The 23,391-nt window shown below is 41.0% G+C and overlaps 1 protein-coding gene across 1 annotated transcript; it reads left to right on the top strand.

The window, feature by feature from the left end:
* Positions 1-3,864: 3,864 nt before the first annotated feature.
* LOC134317788 (uncharacterized) lies at positions 3,865-6,847 on the top strand. Its single transcript, XM_062998518.1, has 3 exons — positions 3,865-3,919; positions 4,729-5,347; positions 5,427-6,847. The coding sequence occupies exons 2-3, from the start codon at positions 4,729-4,731 to the stop codon at positions 5,540-5,542; spliced, it is 735 nt and encodes a 244-aa protein (XP_062854588.1). The 5' UTR covers positions 3,865-3,919; the 3' UTR covers positions 5,543-6,847.
* Positions 6,848-23,391: the final 16,544 nt, after the last annotated feature.

Genomic DNA, 23,391 nt, shown 5'->3' on the forward strand with positions numbered 1-23,391 from the left:
CACATCTGCAGTGGGCACTGGGGAAAATTGAGGTTCCCCAGCAGGCACTGGATGCCAGGCATTAGCTACAGTGGGCGCTTTGCTGCGTGGAGCGTCACCAATGTGTACAGGAGGTTGGGAAGACCTCCCTATACCAAACCCGTAAGGGTTTCTACCAGAAAATTTGACTCTCATGAGGCCCTCAAACTCTTTAACCGTGTTCAGCTCAGATCCCCTTTCAGACCAAAGCTTTCTAGCCCACTCAAGAGCCTCACCACTCAGCCGAGACATCATAAACATTACCTTTTGTGTTTCAGTGGGCTGAGGGTCCAAAAGGTGCTGCAGATAGAGATAGCACTGCATCAGAAAGCTTTCACCACTAGAGTCCTTTCCATCATAAGGATCTGGCCTACAGATAGGGATGGTTTGAGGAAACCTCAAGGAGTCAAATTCTGGGAACGACATCTCGCTGTGTCCCTTTTTTCGGAGAACTATTATGTAACGTGGGGGTCTAGGGACAAGACAATAGGGGTGGACACAAACGCAGAGATGTAAAAACTAACAAAGGATATTTATTAACAACAAAAGACAAGACCAACAAAGCAGGGCTAAACATAAACTAAGCACACGGCTAGTAACATAAACTAAGTACACGGCTAGTAACATAAGCTAAACACAAAGCTAAACACATGGCTAGTAACATAAACTAAGAACACGGCTAGTAACCTAAGCTAAACACACGGCTAGTAACATAAGCTAAACACAGAGACCAAAACAGATTTCCACACCATAACCCAGTTCAGAAGAATAGTTCTCAGTCTTTCGAGAAGCTGCCTCCCTTTATTAGGAGCAGCTGGAGCTAATTAGCCCAGAAGATCCAATCAGGAACGGGGCGTGGCAGGAGACAGTGTGCTCATGGAGAGGGAGGCGTGGCACCTCAGGAGCACAAGAGCACACAGAGGCTGTCAGCGTTACACCATGTTAAACCGTTTTGTTATTATGATTTACATTCACATAGCTCGAGATAACACAATAAATATATTGGAAGCCCTCTGTGGCATCTTGGAAAGCAGTGTTTAATCCATCTAAACCAGGGGTCACCAACACGGTGCCCACGGGCACCTGGTCACCCGCAGGGAATGTTCTAAAACAGCACTAGTGTTGCTGCTCTTTTTGAATCAATGACACTTGCATTGATCTAGATTTGAAAATGACAAAATACTGAATATAACATTTTAAAAACAATAATGTTTGATGTTTATATGAACTCTGATCTGGTCTGGGTGCGGAGTTTTATATCGTGCGAGTTACGCATGCGCAGCTACGATGCGGAGCGAAATGCAGGTTTTACCGCAAAATAATAATAATAATGAAAAACACACACAAGAAAAGCAAAATAAAACTTCTGATTTTTACAATGATTGAGAGGAACGTGGAGAGACACTTCAGTACGTGTCACTAAAACTTCCATGTACATCACAGCTTTTTTAAATTGTACATAACTGATAATAAACATGATTTGTTCAATGTTGCAAAGGTAGTGATAAATACAAATAGGACAGTATTTACTGCAGTAAAGTTTAATATTCAACAATCGTTTAACATTCGCCATTCCGATCTATATAAATGGTTAAAAAAACACCTAACACCTACTTTATTTATCATTTCTTACACAGATAAAAATAGGCAACATACTACAAAAAATATTTTATGGTAATTTTAAGATGACATGTATTTATTTAAAGAAAGCTTAAAATAAAACCGCTGATGAAGCTCCCACTTCAGCTAATGAGTTAGGGAGCGTCATCAAACTAACAGAAAAACGTAGGAAACATTTACTCTGCACTTATTACAGACAAATAAATCCATACAAGTCTTGTAATGATTTGATGGATCAATGTCAAACTATTTTTATACAAACACATTAAATACTACAAACCATATTTTTTTAAAATAATGTTTGTATTTATTTTCCATTAATTTTAAAGTAAAAATAAATGTCATGTAATGTTTTATATACAAAATTGTATATAAATGTCCCTTACCTCCTACAAATCTTGTTTTTTAAAAATCCTTTTATATTTATTTTATATTAAAATATAATAAAGATCAGTAAATCCAAAATAAGTGTAATGAACATTTGTACAAAAAATGGTTTGATTTTTATCAAAATGCTACATACTGTATGTGCTAATTCATACAAAACTGTCAAGAAAGATATTTACAAAAATATAAAAAATGTGATAGCTCTGACTTTCAAATATTGAAACAGATTTAGATTAATAGGGATAAATAATGTTACATGTTGAAATATATGCAAATCGTTGTTAATAATTTTTCCGAGGAATCAATAACATTAACATGGTCAGACTCTTCATATATGGGTGATTCTTCAATTGCATGCTCTTTTTACCATCTTAACTTTTGAAAAATAAAATTAGGAATAATTTAGTTTTAATTATGTCAAGATAATGCTAGAGCAAAGACTTAATGATGGCTACAATTGAGCTTATATAGAATTTTAATATTTCATATTTATTTGCGAAGTGGCATAGCAAAATGTCATTATGTGTTGGTAATGATGTGTTGCGGTAATGACAATTTTTACTTTTTTTAAGAAAAAGACTAGCTAGGCCATGGATTTGCTAAAGCTAGTCAACAGCTAGTACAAGATGCACTTTAAATACATATAAATAATGTGTAAATTTCTTTTTTTTTTGGTAAAGTACTGCCATATTGATGTAAATGGTAATGATGCTGAATAAATATACTCTATGATCAGGAGGAATACATGATTAAATTACTCACATTTCCAGACATTAAAATAAATCTTCTCTCATGGCTGGCATGTGCTTCCTTGCAAGTCTTTGTTTCCATGGTTACAACATAAACAAGTGTTACCTTCAAATGATTCCCTACAGAAACCATACACTGTTGCGGTAATGACGATAATGCTGGGGACAGTAATATATTGCTAAAAAATATGCATAGATTGTACAAATATGAAAAATATTGAGATTTTTATAATGAATTGATCACTTTTTAGCATTTTATTAGAGCAGAGAAGTTTTAAAGTCTGGATTGGGGACAAGGCCAAAGTAGCAAAATATGGATGTTTAAATCATCATAAAAAATGAAAATCATAATTATTTTGGTATGTAATTTTTTTTAGTGATGCAATGAATGATCTTTTTAATACTTAAAATATTTGTTTTGTAATAAGGTATTTTTAACACAAATTTATAACTTAGGGACATAAAAGTTCCCCCAATTGAAGAATCACCCATATATGAATATTGATAATAATAATAATAATATAATTAAAGGCAAACCGTGCAACTTTATGTTATTCAGGAAGTTTGTATCACCAAGTAGCCCTTCGTATTATTTAGTAGCCTTGAAGTAGCTCTCGGTCTGGAAAAGGTTGGTGACCCCTGATCTAAACTGATCCAAGATTTATAAATTTGGTTTGATGAACGCCTAGTTGGCCTTTCTTTCAGAGAGACACTGCCCTCTACTGTTTATAAACAGTTCAACAAAATATTCAAGCACCTACCAAGTGCATTTTTTTCTCACTAGGGTGAGAGTATAACTGTGTATAAAACGTGACATTCAGAAGTTCAGGTCTGGGATCTACAGAGGTCAATGATCACTGGAATCAGTTAATGACCGTCGTTTAAAACTTCATGGGGATTTAAGCAGCTTTAACACCAATTATTACAATAATACAACATCAAGCAGCTACACTCGGCGTTACTTTAAACTCAAATCACGTGACTTGGCAGCAGCGAAGTGACGTTTCACACCTGTGCTGGGCGGCTGTTTCACCCACTGTGACGTCACGGGGTTCCAAATCGCGGTGCTGCAGGCCCTTCAAGAGGAGGGAGAGAGTTCATCACTTCACTTCTGCACCCGGAGAAGCAACAAGCGAGAGAGAGAGGTGAGAACAAACAACCATCTGGTCTCAGTTAATCTGATCTAAAATAATCTAATATCTAATTTAATATCATTAAATCTGATCTAATATAATCTAATATTTAATTTGATTTAATTTAATCTGATACAATGTAATCTAATATCAAATTTTATATAATTTAATCTGATCTAAAATAATCTAATATCTAATTTAATCTTATTTCATCCGATCTAATATCTAATTTAATATCATTTCATCTGATCTAATGTAATCTAATATCTAATTTAATATAATTTAATATCGTCTGATCTAATAAACATGTTAATGTTTTAACTATTATTTTAATGTAATAAATGAGATTTATTTAATTTTTAGGACACGTCCCAGTATTTTTACTTGAAATAAAAAAGAATTAATAATTATAATAATAATATACAATAATAATATAATAATAATAATCAATAAATAAAAATTAATAATAATTAATAGGGCCAGCTGTGTAGCCTAGTGGTTAAGGTACTGGACCAGTGATCAGAGGGTTGCTGGTTCAAGCCCCACCACTGCCAGGTTGCTGCTGTTGGGTCCTTGAGCAAGGCCCTTAACCCTCAGTTGCTCAGACTGTATACTGTAACTGTAATGTAAGTCTGCTAAATGCTGAAAATGTAAATATAATAAAAACTGATCCACAACATCACCAGTGTCATGAATTCATATCAGACTTGATATTTAATCAGTTAAAAGCTGACGAATTTTGCAGCGTTAATAACAGAAATTATTTGAAATGAATTTGAAATAAAATAACTGAATTGAATTTCTTCTCCTGGGTGAAACAGATGGAAATCCAAAGAGAATCCTTACAGACGCCCGAGAACGACGGCATGGACCCCATCACCAGCCTCGTCGACGGAATCATGGAGCAGATCCAGGACTCACCGGGGAGCACCAACGTCCCCCTGTCACAAAATGTGCATGGGAAGGTTGGGGGCATTGACTCCTGCACCAGCGTCACATCAAAGGAGCTTAATGTGGTCTCCACTCTGTTGACCGACTCCATCCTGGAGGAGATCAAGGCCACCAACGTCCCCCTGTCCAAAAACGTGGACAAGAAGGTCGGGGGCATTGAGTCCATCACCAGCATCACATCAGAGGAGCTTAATGTGGTCTCCACTCTGCTGACCGACTCCGTCCTGGAGGAGATCAAGGCCACCAGCGTTCCCCTGTCCCAAAATGTGGACGAGAAGGTCGGGGGCATTGAGTCCATCACCAGCATCACATCAGAGGAGCTTAATGTGGTTTCTTCTCAGCTGACCGACTACGTCCTGGACGAGATCAAGGCCACTTTCGGTCAAAAGGAGGAGAATCAGAAATCCACCACGACTGGCCGGATCCCGATCATCTTCAAAATCACTGTTAAGAAGCTACCTGCTAAAGCTCCAGCTAAAGAACCATCCTGTGAGTAAAGACCCACATCTAGTTCTTTATCAAACCATCATCACCAAACCGTGTTTCATTCTTCTTCTCTCATCCAAAGGCACCGCAGACAAGATGAAGAAGAAGAAGGACCAGATCCTGGGATTCTTCAGCAGATCCTGGAAGACCATGAAGAGGATCTTCACCAGAAGATCGAACCGAGTTTCTCCAGCCTAATTTCCCCACAATCCCCCAAATTATATTCCCTCCTCAGCTAGATAGCACGTTCTCACAGAATTCTCCCTGCAAGATCATTTTGGTGAGGAGCAGAAGACTCTGCAGAACTCAAACCAGCTTTTCCACCTTCAGGACGTCAGCTTTTATCAACATGAAGATGCTGTTTCCTTTACCATCCGCCTGGCACTGCTGCGTTCCGCCCCACGTTGGTCCCTCCAGACTTGGATTGGTCCATCTTGTTCCATTCTCCTCTTGCTTCTTGGCTGAGAGCTTCGTAGCTGAGAGCTCTGCCGTACCGGAATGTTCTCCGGTGATCTTAGGGTCGGGGACTCTTAACGTTCCACAGTCTTTGCTGCCACCTTAGAATACTCTGTGCAGGATATGATCGCTGTTCCACAGACTTTGGTTCCATCTTGGTACCAGAAGTCCTCATGATACCAGAGTCTGTGGTTCCTGGTGTATCTGAGAACTTTTGGTTGCTCGTGATGGTGGTTTTGGATTTCTGAAGGAATTCTGGGACTGTGTGAGCTGAGCTTTATCTTGAGAGATGTTGGGCTCCTCCAGTTTCAGGATTCTGGATTCAACACCTTAAGTGTTGGATTTCTGAAGGAATTTTGGGACTTTGTGAGCTGAGCTTCATCTTCTTAGATGTTAGGCTCCTCCAGTACCAGGATTCTGGCTTCAACACCTTAATTGTTGGATTTCTGAAGGAATTCTGGGACTGTGTGAGCTGAGCTTCATCTTCTTAGATGTTGGGCCCCTCCAGTACCAGGATTCTGGATTCAACACCTTAAGTGTTGGATTTCTGAAGGAATTTTGGGACTTTGTGAGCTGAGCTTCATCTTCTTAGATGTTAGGCTCCTCCAGTACCAGGATTCTGGATTCAACACCTTAAGTGTTGGATTTCTGAAGGAATTCTGGGATTGTCTGAGCTGAGCTTCATCTTGAGAGAGTTAGGCTCCTCCAGTACCAGGATTCTGGCTTTAACACCTGAGCAGAGCATCATTAGTTACCTCAGCACCATCGTATCATTGACGTGTACCTGCCCAACATGGTTCTACCCTGTGGAACTCTTAGATCTGGAGGATTAAATCATTTTCTCTTGGGGGCAGAACAGAGCTCCATGGCTAAAAAAGCTGAAGACGTGACGCCGCTCCTCACACAGGTTTTGCAACGAGACGTCTATCTAGCTGAGGACGTGAATATAATTCGATCTACAAGCTTCCAGCTGTGGATCTCGGACCGGCTGCTTTCTTCTCTTCCTTTTCCCTTGTTCTCCATCAAATAAAGCTGGTGTCAGATGAACGTTGGTTGTAGGAATTGTGTTTGTGATGAGATTTTACACACAGCAGCATTTTCTTCTCACAGCAGAATCATGTAGAGCAGGGGTGTCAAACTCACGGCCCGCGGGCCAGATCCAGCCCGCCACGTCATTTTCTGTGGCCCGCGAGAGCTTAAACGACTGCACGATTGTTGTGATGGTTCGAGTCGTTACAGAGACGCGCTTATAATTTAATAGGACGCCTGCGCCTTTAAACGGCAACCGTGACATCGTATTCATGGCAACTAACTTTGACCTTCGCTGAGAAGCCATGTGACTTTTACGGCAAAAGAACGCGGGTAGTGCCGCTCAGGTGGCGCAGCGGTAAAAACACGCGCTGCAACCAGAGCTGGATTTCGAAAGTTTCGTTTCGAATCCAGCTCGGCCTTCAGCCGGTCGAAGGCTGGGCGGCTATATGAACAACGATTGGCCTGTTGTTCAGGTGGGGGGTGGGATTGGAGACCGGAGGGGGTGGGTCTCTCTCTGTCAGAATGCGATTACGACCTCTGCCGGCTGATTAAGAGGCGCCTACACAAGTGATGAGGAAGAGTGCCCTTAGGGTGTGTCTCTCCGCATGCAACGCTAGGTGGCGCCAAACTCATCGATGTGTGGGTGGCAAAGATGCATCCGGCTGCTGCCAGTGTTTCAGAGGGGATGTTGGTTAGCTTCGATCTCCTCGGTCAGGGCAGGGTTCGGCATAGACAGAGAGGAAGCACGATGCTAATTGAACAATTGGATGCACTAAAGGGGGAGAAAAAGAAAAAAAAAAAAAAAAGAACGCGGGTAGTAATGTAAACAATAATAAATAAATAAACAAATAATTATCTTTCAGTATAATACCAAAGCATCGTCTGTAAGTAGTGGCGTTTATATTCTTAGTTGTTTGTAAATGTTTAGTGAGTATATCACAGCGTTTTAGTTACAAATTTACCGTAATTAAATACTATTGTTACCGTTACTATAGCAATTAGTATCTTTACACAAAATGCTAACTCCTTAGCGCTATTTTACGTTTGGTTAAATCTCATATTGTACCAGATGTAACACTTGACTACAGCTGTGTGCTTTTACTGTATTAAGTTCTTTATTGTTTTTATTGTTTGTATTTTTACTTCATTCTGGTGCACACAGTGTATCACACAGCTGGCGAGCAAATAAAACCAACTGTATTCTGAAGAGATCTGTCTGTCTGTCTAGCTGAGCAAGGGGGATAAACTATTAGTGACGGCAGAACAATTGTCTTAAAATACACTGTAAAATCCTACATTACTGCATCTTTCAAATGCAGGCTGATTTTGTGACCTGCAAAGTGACACATCCCGCCAGTAGATGATGTTAAGAAATATTTACACATAATCCCAAAATGTACAAGAAGATAAGTAAGAAAATTAAGCAGAAGGAGGAAATTTAATGAAAGTGAAAACAAGTTTGTGCTTCAGGAAGAGAAACCGGTGCATCTCTTGTGTTATGAGGCTGTATCTGTGGTAAAGGAGGACAATATAAATGCAGAATTTAGCCTCCAAGAAAAACAACAGACTGCAATCACAGCAGAATACGTTACAATCGGCCCTTTGAGGGCCACAATAATGCTGATGTGGCCCTCTGTGAAAGTGAGTTTGACACCCCTGATCTAGAGAATCGAATCGAACCGTGAAGAAGCTCAGCAGAAGCTCAGCAGTGGATCAGAAACAACATTCACAGCAGAGACTTTCATTCATACTGAGAATTATTTAGGTTTCTTTTAGGTTTTTATTTCATATACAAAAATAGAAGCTGGAAAAACAGCAAAAGAACAAACTGGGTGGGTGAAACGGTGTCCGATTTACCCTCGTGGTTTTTCTCCTCCACCTCGTCTGGTACCTTCTAACAACAGGACTCAGGATTATTAAACACAGACATGTGCTAGTTTATTTATAGTATACTTAGACAAATCTCAGTATATTTTAAATACTCTACACATCCAAGGATAAAACAGTTCCTTAGGTTGTTTAAACTATGATTGTACCTTTAGGCTTAATCCAGAGACCTAAAAGGGTTTAAATGGAGATACAACCAAGAGAGACTGCCTTTATATATATGCATACAGTTACAGTTATACATTACAGGTAAGCGACACACACACCCCCGGCCACTGATGTGATGTAAAAGAAAACATGATTCATCAGACCAGGCCACCTTCTTCCATTCCAGTTCTGATGCTCACGTGCACGTTGTTGGCTCAAAAAAAGGAGGACATTACACCCCAAAAGGAGGACGTCATACCAGGAACAGGGGGACATGATACTGCAACACACAGAATGAAACCATAACCCATATAACAGAGTTTTTGACCAATTTAAGCAAGAATTTTATAACAAATTACTGTTTTACTCACCAAATGTTGTGTCTACTTTTGATATTTAAGTCTGTACCTCGCTGCCTCCAAAAATTTACTAATTGACTCAAGTAGAGGTGTATGCAGAACAGAGCGAGCGGGCGAAATTCAACCACCCAATCACAGACTAGCATTTAAAGGGCGGACCTTCTGCGAATGGCCAGTGGTGGGCGAGCATTTGTTTTGACATGTACCTGAGCCAATGACAGATAATATTGATAAAAAATGTAACCAGTTCACTCCAAAAGGAGGATTTTTTAAGTGTCCGTCCTAGCGTTGCATGGGCGGAGGACTGGCAGCTGAAAAACCGGACTGTCCGACCTAAAGCCGGACGGCTGGCCACCCTATTGTTGGCGGTGGACAGGGGTCAGCATGGGCACCCTGACTGGTCTGCGGCTATGCAGCCCCATACGCAACAAACTGTGATGCACTGTGTATTCTGACACCTTTCTATCAAAACCAGCATTAACTTCTTCAGCAATTTGAGCTACAGTAGCTCATCTGTTCACACAACTATACAAAGGATAAAACAGTTCCAAAATAGATTGTTTGAAGTATAATTTCAAACTTTAGCCAAGTCCATAGACCTCTAGAGTTTAAATGGAGATACTATTAAATGGTTTGTCAGTTATGATTAATAATTAGGGACTCAAAAACCTTTTGGTGTAATGCCAAAAAACAGCTCCCAAACCGAAGTGTAAAACCACTGGGGAAACACGTGGTACTACAGATGAGTGTAATATGTTATTGGACAAAAAGCATTATATTTTTATATTTCTGTTTGAATATACAGAATATAACATGCCGTTACACTGTGAAAAGTATTTACGCCTCACATTTGTCCTATTTTGGCTAATTTGTCACGTTAAATACATTTTACTACACCGTATGTAAAAAAAAAAAAAAAAAAAAAAAAAAAAAAAAAAAAAAAAAAAGCAAACTGACCTGTAGAGGGCAGCATCGCAGCTCTTATGTTTGTCTCACAAGCACGGTTGTACAGACCACTATAAATATACACCGATCAGCCTTACTCCATTTTATCAGCTCTACTTACCATATAGAGGCACTTTGTAGTTCTACAATTACTGACTGTTTCTCTACATACCTTTTTAGCCTGCTTTCACCCTGTTCTTTAATGATCAGGACCCCTACAGGACTACTACAGAGCAGGTATTATTTAGGTGGGGGATTATTCTAAGCACTGCAGTGGCACTGACATGGTGGTGGTGTGTTAGTGTGTGTTGTGCTGGTATGAGTGGATCAGACACAGCAGCGCTGCTGGAGTTTTTAAAGACCATGTCCACTCACTGTCCACTCTATTAGACACTCCTACCTAGTTGGTCCACCTTGTAGATGTAAAATCAGAGACGATCGCTCATCTATTGCTGCTGTTTGAGTTGGTCATCTTCGAGACCTTCATCAGTGGTCAGAGGACGCTGCCCATGGGGCGCTGTTGGCTGGATATTTTCTCAGTCCAGCAGTGACAGTGAGGTGTTTAAAAACTCCAGCAGCGCTGCTGTGTCTGATCCACTCATACCAGCACAACACACACTAACACACCACCACCATGTCAGTGTCACTGCAGTGCTGAGAATGATCCACAACCCACATAATACCTACTCTGTAGTGGTCCTGTGGGGGTCCTGACCATTGAAGAACAGCATGAAAGGGGACTAACAAAGCATGTAGGGAAATAGATACATAACAGTCAGTAATTGTAGAACTACAAAGTGCTTCTATATGGTAAGTGGAGCTGATAACATGGACAGTGAGTGTAGAAACAAGGAGGTGGTTTTAATGTTATGGCTGATCGGTGTATATTTTATTATATGAATTGACGAGGCTAGTAGCACTGGTGATGATGGACCAATACTTAAGAAGTTAAGTCTGTATTGAAAACGTAGTATTATCATTCCTCACGCTAGTCACATCACCAACACCCCTGCAGCATGTTGCTCCACTACAATCTTTCCTGCTCACAAAAGCACACATGGCAGACTCCCTTGACTCCCTAGCCTTAACCACTGCTAGCAGGTGTATAAAATCAATGATAATAAATAAACTATAAGCTTCCAACTTTGTGGCAACAGCTTAAGAAAACCCATTGTTTCAGCATGACTGTGTCCCTGTGGACAGAGCACAGGTCCATCAATACATCCAGTATAAAGGAACTTTTATGGTCTTCAACCTAACCCTTGTTGCACACCTTTGGAATAAATAGATGTGTCAACTGTGAGTCAAAAATGCTGTTTTAACTGAAAAGGCTCAAATTCCCATGCACCAAAGGTTTGTGTTTGTTTGTTTATTAGGATTTTAACGTCATGTTTTACACTTTTGGTTACATTCATGACAGGAATGGTAGTTACTCATTACACAAGGTTATATCGAACACAGTCTTGGACAATTTAGTGTCTCCAATTCACCTCACTTGCATGTCTTTGGACTTTGGGAGGAAACCAGATCCCCACCTGGGGATCTAACCCACCCACCATACAAATGTCCATGGTTTTGGAATTGGATGTCCAACAAGTTCACATACTTTCGGTCATGTTGTGTAATTTGTTAGTTCTCACCTCAGTAGCCACTTCACTATCATATGCCACCACAAATGAGTCTATATGGGTAGATAAAAGAACGTAACTCATTTAAAATTATCCATCGTAAGTGGTGCTTGAAAGATTCTTTAGCTCACCCGCATATCACAAAGAGCTTTGTAAGATATGCAAGCAATTATCCGTTTTAATACTCTTTAATGCACTCATAATGCAATAATGCTTTCAGCTCGGATAGTCTGAAACACCAGGCTCCTGGGGCTCCCGAACGATCCGTCTAGACGGTAATCACAACGCGGTCTTCTTTTATTAATCCGATGTGCTGGCTTGCTTCTGCGTGCGCGTTTGTTTGAGAATGAGGTTAGGACTGATCAGTGAAAGAGTAAAATCATTGTAGTAAACTTCTGCCATAGATTGCTGGCAAACAAGGACATTAGGAACAAGTAAAAACAAGGACAGCCTGGTTGGTGGCAATTTGATCAACAGATAAACTGTCAATTAAATATCAAACTCTAAGCTTAGGTATGTGCTTTTGGTGTAATTTTAGAATCCTAGCTAAATAAATCAATGTTAAATAAAAACTTGTGTTTTTTTTTCTTTTCTTTATGCATTTTCTCCCCTTTTTTTCCATTTCTAGCACGTCCAATTGCCCGATTGCGTCATGCTTCCTCTCCACCACTTCCAATCCCTGCTCTGATTGAGGAGAACGAAGCTAACCCACGCCCCCTCCGACACGTGGGCAGCAGCCGTATATATTTTGTCACCTACACTTTGACGAGTGCAGTGCAGCTCAGCGTTGTGTACGGAGAGAGACACCCTGAGAGCACTCTTTTCTCATCTCTGTGCAGGCGCCATCAATCAGCCAACAGAGGTCGTAATTGCACCAGTCATGAGAGCGACCCTATCCGGCTTAGTACCGCCCATCTGAACAACAGGCCAATCGTTGTTCATGTGCCCGCTCAGCCTTAGTCGGCAGGCAGAGCTGAGATTCGATATGATGTATTCGAGATCCCAGCTCTGGTTCCAGGTGTGTTTTTACCGCTGCGCCACCTAAGCGACCAATAAAAACTTGTTTCTTTCATGCCTAAAAAAAATAATGAAACAGGTCCAGGAATAAAAAAAAATAAAGACTTACTTTACAGCTACTGAATGTACTAATCTGACAGATCTTGAGAAGATATAAAATGCCCAAATCCTGGTCTGCAAAACTTGTAGGGTTGTATCCAGAAATGTAATCTGATGGATCTTGAGAGGATGCTCTATAAAACATGAGATAACATGCCCAAATCCTTGTGTGCACAGCTTATAGAGATGTATCCAGACAGGTACATCTCTCTATGTTGCTGTAATTGCTTCCAGTGGGACTGAATGCTTGTGAATAAGAACACGATTTTTCTCTGTAATTATGGGTGATAAGACATAGATAGATAGATAGTGTGGAATTGCCATCTGCCTATAGATAACAGCTTTGCAAGTTTATGGCTTTCTTTCAGTTTGCTTAATTTCATCACCTGCAATACATTTCCAACACCTTTACAGACATTGTTTTTTTTCACTATCTATCTATCTATCTATCTATCTATCTATCTATCTATCTATCTATCTATCTATCTATCTATCTATCTATCTATCTATCTATCTATCTATCTATCTATCTATCTATCTATCTATCTATCTATCACATCCCTCCATCCATCACATCCCTCCATCCATCCATCACATCAATCACATCCCTCCATCCATCCATTACATCCATCCATCACATCATCACATCCCTCCATCCATCCATCCATCCATCACATCCATCCATCCATCACATCCATCCATCCATCTATATCCATCCATCAATCCATCCATTCATCCATCCATCATCACATCCATCCATCTATCTATCTATATCTATATCCATATCCATCCATCCATCACATCCCTCCATCCATCCATCCCCACTCCCTCATCACCTCCACTTCTTACACACAACGACTCACACCTCCTCAACACAAAGCCATCCTCCGATGACCCATTGTCAAAGGACTCACAGTCTGATGACCCATCGTCAGAGGACCCACAGTCATTCTCTGACGACCTATTGTAAGGAGACCCACAGTCTGATGACCCATTGTCAGAGGATACACAGTCAGACGACCCATTGACTGATGACCCATACTCTCCACTAGAAGTGACAACGAGCCAAGTGATGAGACAGCTGAAGAGACTTAAAGTGGGCAAAGCCGCAGGACCGGATGGAATCAGCACGAGAGTACTGAAGGTCTGTGCCACCCAGCTTTGTGGGATTCTTCAGCATCTATTCAACCTGAGTCTCAAGCAAAAGCAGGTACCAGTGATTTGGAAAACATCCTGTCTGGTCTATGTTCCAAAGAAGTCCTGTTCCTCATCTCTGAACGACTACAGACCTGTGGCCCTGACATCCCACATAATGAAGGTCCTAGAAAGACTAGTGCTGTCATACCTGAGGTCTCAGGTCAGCCCTTTCCTGGACCTCCTGCAGTTTGCTTACCAACAGCAGGTAAGCGTGGACGATGCTGTGATTTACCTACTGCAGAGGGCTCACTTCCACTTGGACCAGAGCAACACCACAGTAAGAATTACTTTCTTTGACTTCTCAAGCGCTTTCAACACCATTCAACCTTGCATACTGGGGGAAAAGATGGGTAACATGCAAGTGGACAAAACCATGATCACCTGGGTATTGGACTACTTGTCTAAAAGACCCCAGTTTGTACAGCTGGGGACCTACCAGTCAGAGCGCCTGATCAGCAACATTGGAGCACCACAGGGAACCGTGCTTTCCCCCTTCCTTTTCACCCTGTACACCACCGACTTCCAGTACAAGTCAGACCTCTGCCACCTTCAGACATTTTCTGATGACTGCGCAGTGGTTGGGTGTATCAGGGATGGACAGGAGGATGAGTACAGAGACCTAGTGAGCAGCTTTGTGGAGTGGTGCGGGAGGAACCATCTGCTCCTAAATGTGTCCAAAACCAAGGAGATGTCTGTGGACTTCAGGAGAAATAGGACCACAAGTGGACCTGTTACCATCATGGGTCAAAATGTGGAACTGGTGGACACTTAAGTACTTGGGTGTCTGGCTTGACAACAGACTGGACTGGAGGGCTAACACGGAGGCTGTGTACAGGAAGGGGATGAGCAGATTCTACTTTCTGAGAAAGCTCAGGTCCTTTAATGTGTGCAACAAAATGTTGGCTATGTTTTACCAGTCTGTTGTTGCGGGGGCTGTTTTCTTTGCAGCAGTGTGTTGGGGAAGCAGACTCAGAGCAGGGGATGTAAAGAAACTCAATAAACTGCTCACTGGACAGTTTCGAGTTGGTGGTTGGAAGGAGGTCACTGAATAAACTCACTACCATACTTGACAACCCATCACACCCTCTTCATGACCTGTTAGTCGGACAGCGGAGCACTTTCAGCAACACTCTCATCCAGCTCCGCTGTAACAAGGAACGGTACAGGAGATCGTTTATACCAGCAGCGATCACGCTGTATAATTCTTCACTGGTTCGGGACATCATTGAACACTAAAGTACTATCAGTACAGACTCATGGAGCATGTTCTAGCACTCTGTTTATAAAGACTATACTACATATCTGTTATTATTTAACACTTACAACAGCTTAGTACAGTAGTGTTCAAAAAAATAGCAGTGATTTTAAAAAAGTGAATAAAGCACAAAATCATTATAATAACTTTTATTTCCATAAATGCAAATGCACTGAAAATACTACACTTTTAATTCTAAATCAAAACATTAACAACATTTAGCCAGTTTGTGTTAATCCTTTACAGAAAGTTAAGAAAAATGAATATTAGGCTGTTGAAAAAATTAGCAGTGCCAGCATTTTTCTTTAAAAACTCAAAAATTTTATCTATAAACTGAAAATGTTTGAGGTTTCACTTTACTTTAAATTACTGAACTAATATTCAGTGGCATAACAATTGTTTCCGAGATCTGTGTTGCATGGAGTCGACCAACTTCTGGCACCTCTGAACAGGTATTCCAGTCCAGGATGATTAGACTACATTCCACAGTTCTTCTGCAATTTTGGGTTTTGCCTAAAAAAAACACATTTCAGATTTCAGCCCACAAGTTCTCTCTGGGATTGAAGTCAGGGGATTGGGCTGGTCACTCTATTACCTCAATCTTGTTTGTCTGTAACCAAGATGTTTTGGGTCATTGTCATGTTAAAACACCCATTTTAAGGGCATTTCTTCTTCGACATAGGGCAACATGATCTCCTCAAGTATTCTGATATATTTAAACTGATCCATGATCCCTCGTATGTGATAAATAGACGTAACACCATGGTATGAAAAACATCCTCATATCATAGTTTTGTACCACCGTGCTTTACTGTCTTCACAGTGAACTTTGGCTTGAATTCAGTGCTCGAGGGTCCTCTGACATACTGTCTATGGCCACTTGACCCAAAAAGAACAATTTTGCTTTCACCAGTCCACAAAATGTTGAGCCATTTCTCTTTGGACCAGTCAATGTGTTCTTTGGGAAATTTGAACCCATTCAGGACGTGTCTTTTTCTTAACAACGGGACTTTGCAAGGAGTTCTTGCTGGTAAATTGGCTTCACTTAATCATCTTCTGTACTCACTGGGAACTTCAGATGTTCCTTGATCTTTCTGGAAGTGATCACTGGCTGAACCTTTGCCATTCTGGCTATTCTTCGATGCATTCAAACAGTAGTTCCACGCTTCCTTCTGCATCTTTCAGGTTTTGGTTGTCACTTCAAGGCATTTGAGATCATTTTAGCTGAGCAGCCTATCATTTGCTGCACTTCTCTGTATGTTTTTTCCCTCTAAAATCAACTTTTTAATCAAAGTACGCTGTTCATCAGAACAATGTCTGGAACAACCCATTTTACCCAGTATTTCAGAAGGAAATGCGCTATGACCAACCTGTGCAACATTTGCCCCCCTCCGACCTTAAATAAGGGCCAAAATTGACACCCATTCTTCTGCAGAATGAGTGACTTCACCAATTGAACTCCTCACTGCTATTATTTTGAACAACCCCCTTTCAATCAATGCTTCGATTACTCAGAATGAACGGCATGCATGTCCTAATTGTTGGGTTTGTTTTGTTTTCAATACTCTACTACACTTTCAAGTAAATTTTTTGCTATGTAGAAATAGCATTTCTACTAAAAACTTTGATTTATCAAGTTAATGGTGTTGGACTGCTATTTTTTTGAACACCACTGTATATCACATATTACATATCTACAATCTCTATCTATCTATCTGTCTGTCTTTCTGTCTGTCTGTCTGTCTCTCTATCATCCATCCATCCATCCATCCATCACATCCCTCCATCCATCACATCCATCCATCCATCACATCCATCCATCACATCCATCCATCACATCCATCCATCCATCACATCCATCCCTCCCTCCATCCATCCATCCATCCATCACATCCATCCATCCATCACATCCATCCATCCATCCATCCATCCAGCCATCCATGTACGAGTTTAGAAATCAAGGCCTGAGCATAGACATCATCTTGATGCCAATTAACCTTTGTGTAAAATTCAGTATACTCCCCTTGTCCTGTCTATTTTGTGTAAACATCTGGGGTCACTCTAGGACAACTCAAGAGGATCCTAGGCTACACAAGGGATAAGGCCTAGCAGGGTAGGCACCAATTAGCACAGATCCTATTTTTATTGTCATACATTGGAAAAAAGACCTAATATACAGAAATCTGGCAATGATCCTAATTCAATACTGACTTTGTTAGCTCAAATTGGTTATGGCAACTGACACTTCCTACCCACTGGGTAAGTGCTTCTAGCAACTCCACTTCTTTAATGGTAGTTTGCATTGATTTTCTATAGTGGTTCCCAGGAGAAATTCTAAGTTGAGTCGAATCGTTGCTTGGGGTGGACAGAAGGGGACCCTGGTGGTGGAAGCTCATTGATGCACATGGGGAGCGAAGGCTGGCCAACAGACGAGCTACTGTAAATCAAATTGCTGAAGAAGTTAATGCTGGTTCTGATAGAAAGGTGTCAGATTACACAGTGCATCACAAGTTGTTGCATATGGGGCAGCAAAAGGGGGACCAACACAATATTAGGAACTTGGTCATAATGTTATGCCTGATCGGTGTATAATTCATCCCCCATCTCTAGATTAATTACCATTTGGAGAAAGCTTAGACCTGCTATTGCTATAACAAAAATAAATATGATGCATCCTTTTGTGCTCCTATTATTTCCACTCATTATTTCAAGCTCTTCCCCTCTGGAGTTCTGCAAAGGTTTTCCAGCCCTCAGATCACCGTTGCGGAACAGCCGCACCACGCACAGCCGTGGAAACTAATTGGATGAGGTGTAAATTTAAAATGGATTTTCATCCGGATTTGCTCTTACTTTGCAGAAATTAAGGAGACGCAACTGACACGGGGCAGAGAGCTCAGACGAGCTCAAGTGTGTTGGAAGGTTGGAGGTTGTTCCATACAATATAAGATAAGAATGCATTCTCATAAATAGCAGTAGGCTTAAGAAATAACAGGATTTTTATAGGAAAAGGTCATTTTAGTCGATGCGATACGGAGCTTTTACAAGCTGGAGAATTGTACAGATCGCCCAAGGAGAAACTCTCATCAAAATTCAACCTTGTAGGTCACGCTATACGATACAACCTTAAGGTCAGTGTGTCTGACATCTGTGAACACATGCCTCAAAAGAAGGCAGAAATAAACGTATGGAATGTTTATTTTTAGAAGAACTGAGATATAAAACTACTAACTTTTAAATAAAAGATAGACATGGATAGATAGATAGGGACAGCCCTACTGTTTACTGACTTTGGGCCTCAGACACTTCCATTTTTCATTTCAAAATTCTCCACACATTCTCTATTGGGGACAGGTCAGGACTGCAGGCAGGCCAGTCCAGTACCCGTACCCTCTTCTTCCGCAGCCGTGCCTTTGTAATGTGTGCAGCATGTGGTTTTGCATTGTCTTGCTGAAAGATGACGTCTTGAAGGCAGCATATGTTGCTCTAAGATCTCAATGTACTTTTCTGCATTAATGCTGCCACCACAGAAGTATAAATGACCTTTGCAGAGGGCACTGACACCCCCATACCATGACAGACCCTGGCTTTTGGACGTGTTGCTGATAACTTTGGTCCGGAGCAAAAAAAGACCTGGAATGCTGATTCATCTGACCACAAAGCACGTTTCCACTGTGTGATGGTCCATCTTAGATGCCTCCGAGCCCAGAGAAGTCGACGTCACTTCTGGACATGATTAACATAAGGCTATTTTTTTGCACAGTAAAGTTTTAAGTGGCATTTGTGCATGTAACTCTGTATTGTAGAGCTTGATAAAGGTTTGCCAAAGTAATCCCTCACCCATGTGGTTATATCAGCTATTGCTGAGTGGCGGTTCTTGATGCAGTGCGGTTTGAGGGATTGAAGATCACGGGCGTTCAGCTTAAGCTTGCGCCCTTGGCCTTTACGCACTAAAATTCCTCCCGATTCCTTGAATCATTTAATAATGTTATGCACTGTAGAGGGAGAAATATGCAAATCTCTTCCAATCTTTCTTTCCAATAATTTTCTTAAGCTTTTGTTGACAAACTGGAGATCCTCTGATCATCTTTGCTCATCAAGGATTCAGCCTTTCCTAGATGCTGCTTTTGTACCAAACCATGATTACAATCACCTGTTTTGAATCACATCATTTAGTTTTTTCACCTCATTACTAGCCCTAAATTGCCCCTGAACCAACTTTCTTTGGAATGTGTATCAGGTCTGAAATGGAGGAATGGAGGTATATTAATAAATGAAATGAAGTTGAGCAGAAAACATTAAATATCTTAGATTCAAACTGTCTGCAATCAAATAAACGTCAAAGTAAATGTAAGGAACACTGCATTTTTATTTTACTTGCTTTTTCCACACTGTCCCAACTTTTTCTGATTTGGGGTTGTACATAAATAAGGCCGAGAGACTTAAGTCTACATCAGGGTGCTGTTACTATTATAATTTGCAAAATACAGTATCTTCTTAAGGCACATTCTCAAACTTTTTAATACACACCCTGTGAGGAACTTTGCACATATTAGTGCACTTTAGCTCATCACTGACTGCAATGTCTGACTGAGCACAGTGAAGCAGAACAGGCATATGAAGACTGAACTGAGCTGAAACTCCCTCTGTGTTAATGAAACTTAGCTTCAGGAAAAAAAGTTGGAGGCCAGATGGAATGAAAAACATGCAAACACGGGCCCTCTTGTAATAAAACAAAACAAATACAAATATAATAGACTTACTTGATTACTTACAATACACAAACTGGCAAAATCTTAGTTTACACAACACTGTCACTCACCAGTTTATAATAGTAATGGTTAGATTATTATACTTCTTTAAATTATTAATATTGTGTTGGTCCCCCTTTTGCTGCCAAAACAGCCCTGACCCATCAAGACATGGACTCCACTAGACCCCTGAAGGTGTGCTGTGGTATCTGCCACCAAGATGTCAGCAGCAGATCCTTTAACTTCTGTAAGTTGTGAGGTGGGGCCTCCATGGCTCGGACTTGTTTGTCCAGCACATCCCACAGATGCTCGACTGGATTGAGATCTGGGGAATTTGGAGGCCAAGTCAACACCTCAAACATGTTGTTGTGCTCCTCAAACCATTCCTAAAGCATTCTTGCTTTGGGGCGGGGCGCATTATCCTGCTGAAAGAGGCCACAGCCATCAGGGAAGGGGTGTACATGGTCTGCAACAATGCTTAGGTAGATGGTACGTGTCAAAGTAACATCCACATGGATGGCAGGACCCAAGGTTTCCCAGCAGAACATTGCCCAAAGCATCACACTGCCTCCGCCGGCTTGCATTCTTCCCATGGTGCATCCTGGTGACATGTGTTCCCCAGGTAAGCGATGCACAGAAAATTTGATTCATCAGACCAGGACACCTTCTTCCATTGCTCTGTGTCAGTCGTCTAGCCATCACAATTTGGCCCTCGTCAAACTTGCTCAAATCCTGTTCACTTGCTGCCTAATATATCCCACCCACTAACAGATACGTGATAAAGAGATAATCAGTGTTATTCACTTCACCTGTCAGTGGTCATAATGTTATGCCTCGTCGATGTACGCTTGTGTGACCTAATGTGGCTGAGCTGTGGTTGCTACTAGACACATCTCCTTTACAATAAACTTAAAAGGTTGACCAGGGCAGCTAAAACGACACATATTTGATCATTCGGTTTTGGCATGGCCCAGACGTCCATGACCAATGAAGCTACTAATTGGAATGAAGGCCCATGCAGCTCATTTACATGAATTAGTAAGGATACGTGGTCAGTTTCTCAGAACATCAGGGCTGTGTGGTGTAATTATGATATGAGATATGCTCTGAATATTTTATGCTAACAGCATTGTGTGTATTGCTCATCAGGGGAATATGAACTCAGTAACAGGGCTATCGGTTCCCATGTACCACATCTGTATGAAAATACTTTAGTTTATTTTTCATAATGCAATAAATAATAGCTGGTGTCCCTCCGCTGCACCTGTAATGAACCGAGTTCTAATTTAAGCGCTACAAAACATGATGCAAGATTTTGCAATGCACACGGCAAACAGATTCATTTGGTGCCAGGCTGCTGAGGGCAAAGTTTTGGTGTGTGGATATCTACTTGAATATGTGGTGGGCAATAATCACTGAATGCAACAGTAAAATTGTTAAAATTATGGACAAAGGTGTATATACACTGATCAGCCATAACATTGTTTCTACACTCACTGTCCATGTTATCAGCTCCACTTACCATATAGAAGCACTTTTTAGTTCTACAATTACTGACTGTAGTCCATCTGTTTCTCTGCATGCTTTGTTACCCCCCTTTCATGCTGTTCTTCAATGGTCAGGACTCTCCTAGGACCACCACAGAGCAGGTATTATTTGGGTGGTGGATCATTCTCAGCACTGCATTGATACCGACATGGTGGTGGTGTGTTAGTGTGTGTTGTGCTTGTATGAGTGGAGTTTTTAAACACCTCACTGTCACTGCTGGACTGAGAATAGTCCACCAACCAAAAATATCCAGCCAACAGCGCCCCGTGGGCAGCGTCCTGTGACCACTGATGAAGGTCTAGAAGATGACCAACTCAAACAGCAGCAATAGATGAGCGATCGTCTCTGACTTTACATCTACAAGGTGAACCAACTAGGTAGGAGTGTGTAATAGAGTGGACAGTGAGTGGACACGGTACCAGCACAACACACACTAACACACCACCACCATGTCAGCGTCACTTCCAGTGCTGAGAATGATTCACCACCTAAATACCTACTCGGTGGTGGACTTGTGGGGGTCCTGACCATTAAAGAAGCAGGCTAAAAAAGTATGCAGAGTAACAGATGGACAGTAATTGTAGAACTACAAAGTGCTTCTATATGGTAAGTGGAACTGATAAAATGAACAATGTGTGTTGCCTTTCTTCCAAACTAAAGTAGATCTGCTGAAAGAAATGTTCGAGCTCTCCTCTCAAAATTACACCTGAGATTACTCTCAACTCAAGAGATGCTACAGCACAAACGTCAAGCGGCCTGATTAATAATAATCCCCACAGATATATCTAGACACTTCTAGCATCCAATCCTGTTTTCTATCTGTAATTTTATTTGTGGTAATATCTGCTTCTCCTGGTTCCATTTGTTCCACAATTCCACCTTTTCAAAATGTAATTCCAAACAGAACCTCTGACTTTCATCTCAAGTGTTTGAAAAGGCACGACGACTGCCAGAGTTTCGGTTTAAACCAGTCCGTAGATGGAGAGAGTGGCTTGGATAAAAAACACTCCTTGTATGATAAAAGTTTCTGTTCGGTCGTGATGTGACCAACCTTTTGAGACTTTGTGTGTGCTGCTCGTGTTTCTGCACGTTCCCTACAGATTCTAGGCTCCCCGGGGAAGAAATAATGACAAAACCTTCCACTGGAAGGAGAAAAATCATGTGTGAAGTTTCGCAAGAACCCAAGAACAAGTGGTCCAAACATAAAGGAGATATTAATAAAGTAAAGTCTTAAAAATTTACAACAATTTACTCAGCATTCCGGGTGTTTCCACCAAAAAAAGACGTTCTGGGTCATTCAGGTGGCGCTGGGATCTCAAATACATCGTATCAAGTCTCAGCTCTGCCTGCCGGCTGGGCTGAGCAGCCACGTGAACAACGATTGGCCTGTTGTTCATGTAGGGGTGGGATATATATATATACTGTATATATATACAGTGTATCACAAAAGTGAGTACACCCCTCACATTTCTGCAAATATTTTATTATATCTTTTCATGGGACAACACTATAGAAATAAAACTTGGATATAATTTAGAGTAGTCAGTGTACAACTTGTATAGCAGTGTAGATTTACTCTCTTCTGAAAATAACTCAACACACAGCCATTAATGTCTAAATGACTGGCAACATAAGTGAGTACACCCCACAGTGAACATGTCCAAATTGCAGACCGAGTTGATGCAGTGTGCGGCGTATGGTCTGAGCACTGACAGGCTGACCTCCCACG

This window comes from Trichomycterus rosablanca, chromosome 7 (genome assembly GCF_030014385.1).
Source record: "Trichomycterus rosablanca isolate fTriRos1 chromosome 7, fTriRos1.hap1, whole genome shotgun sequence".
Taxonomy (NCBI): Eukaryota; Metazoa; Chordata; class Actinopteri; order Siluriformes; family Trichomycteridae; genus Trichomycterus; species Trichomycterus rosablanca.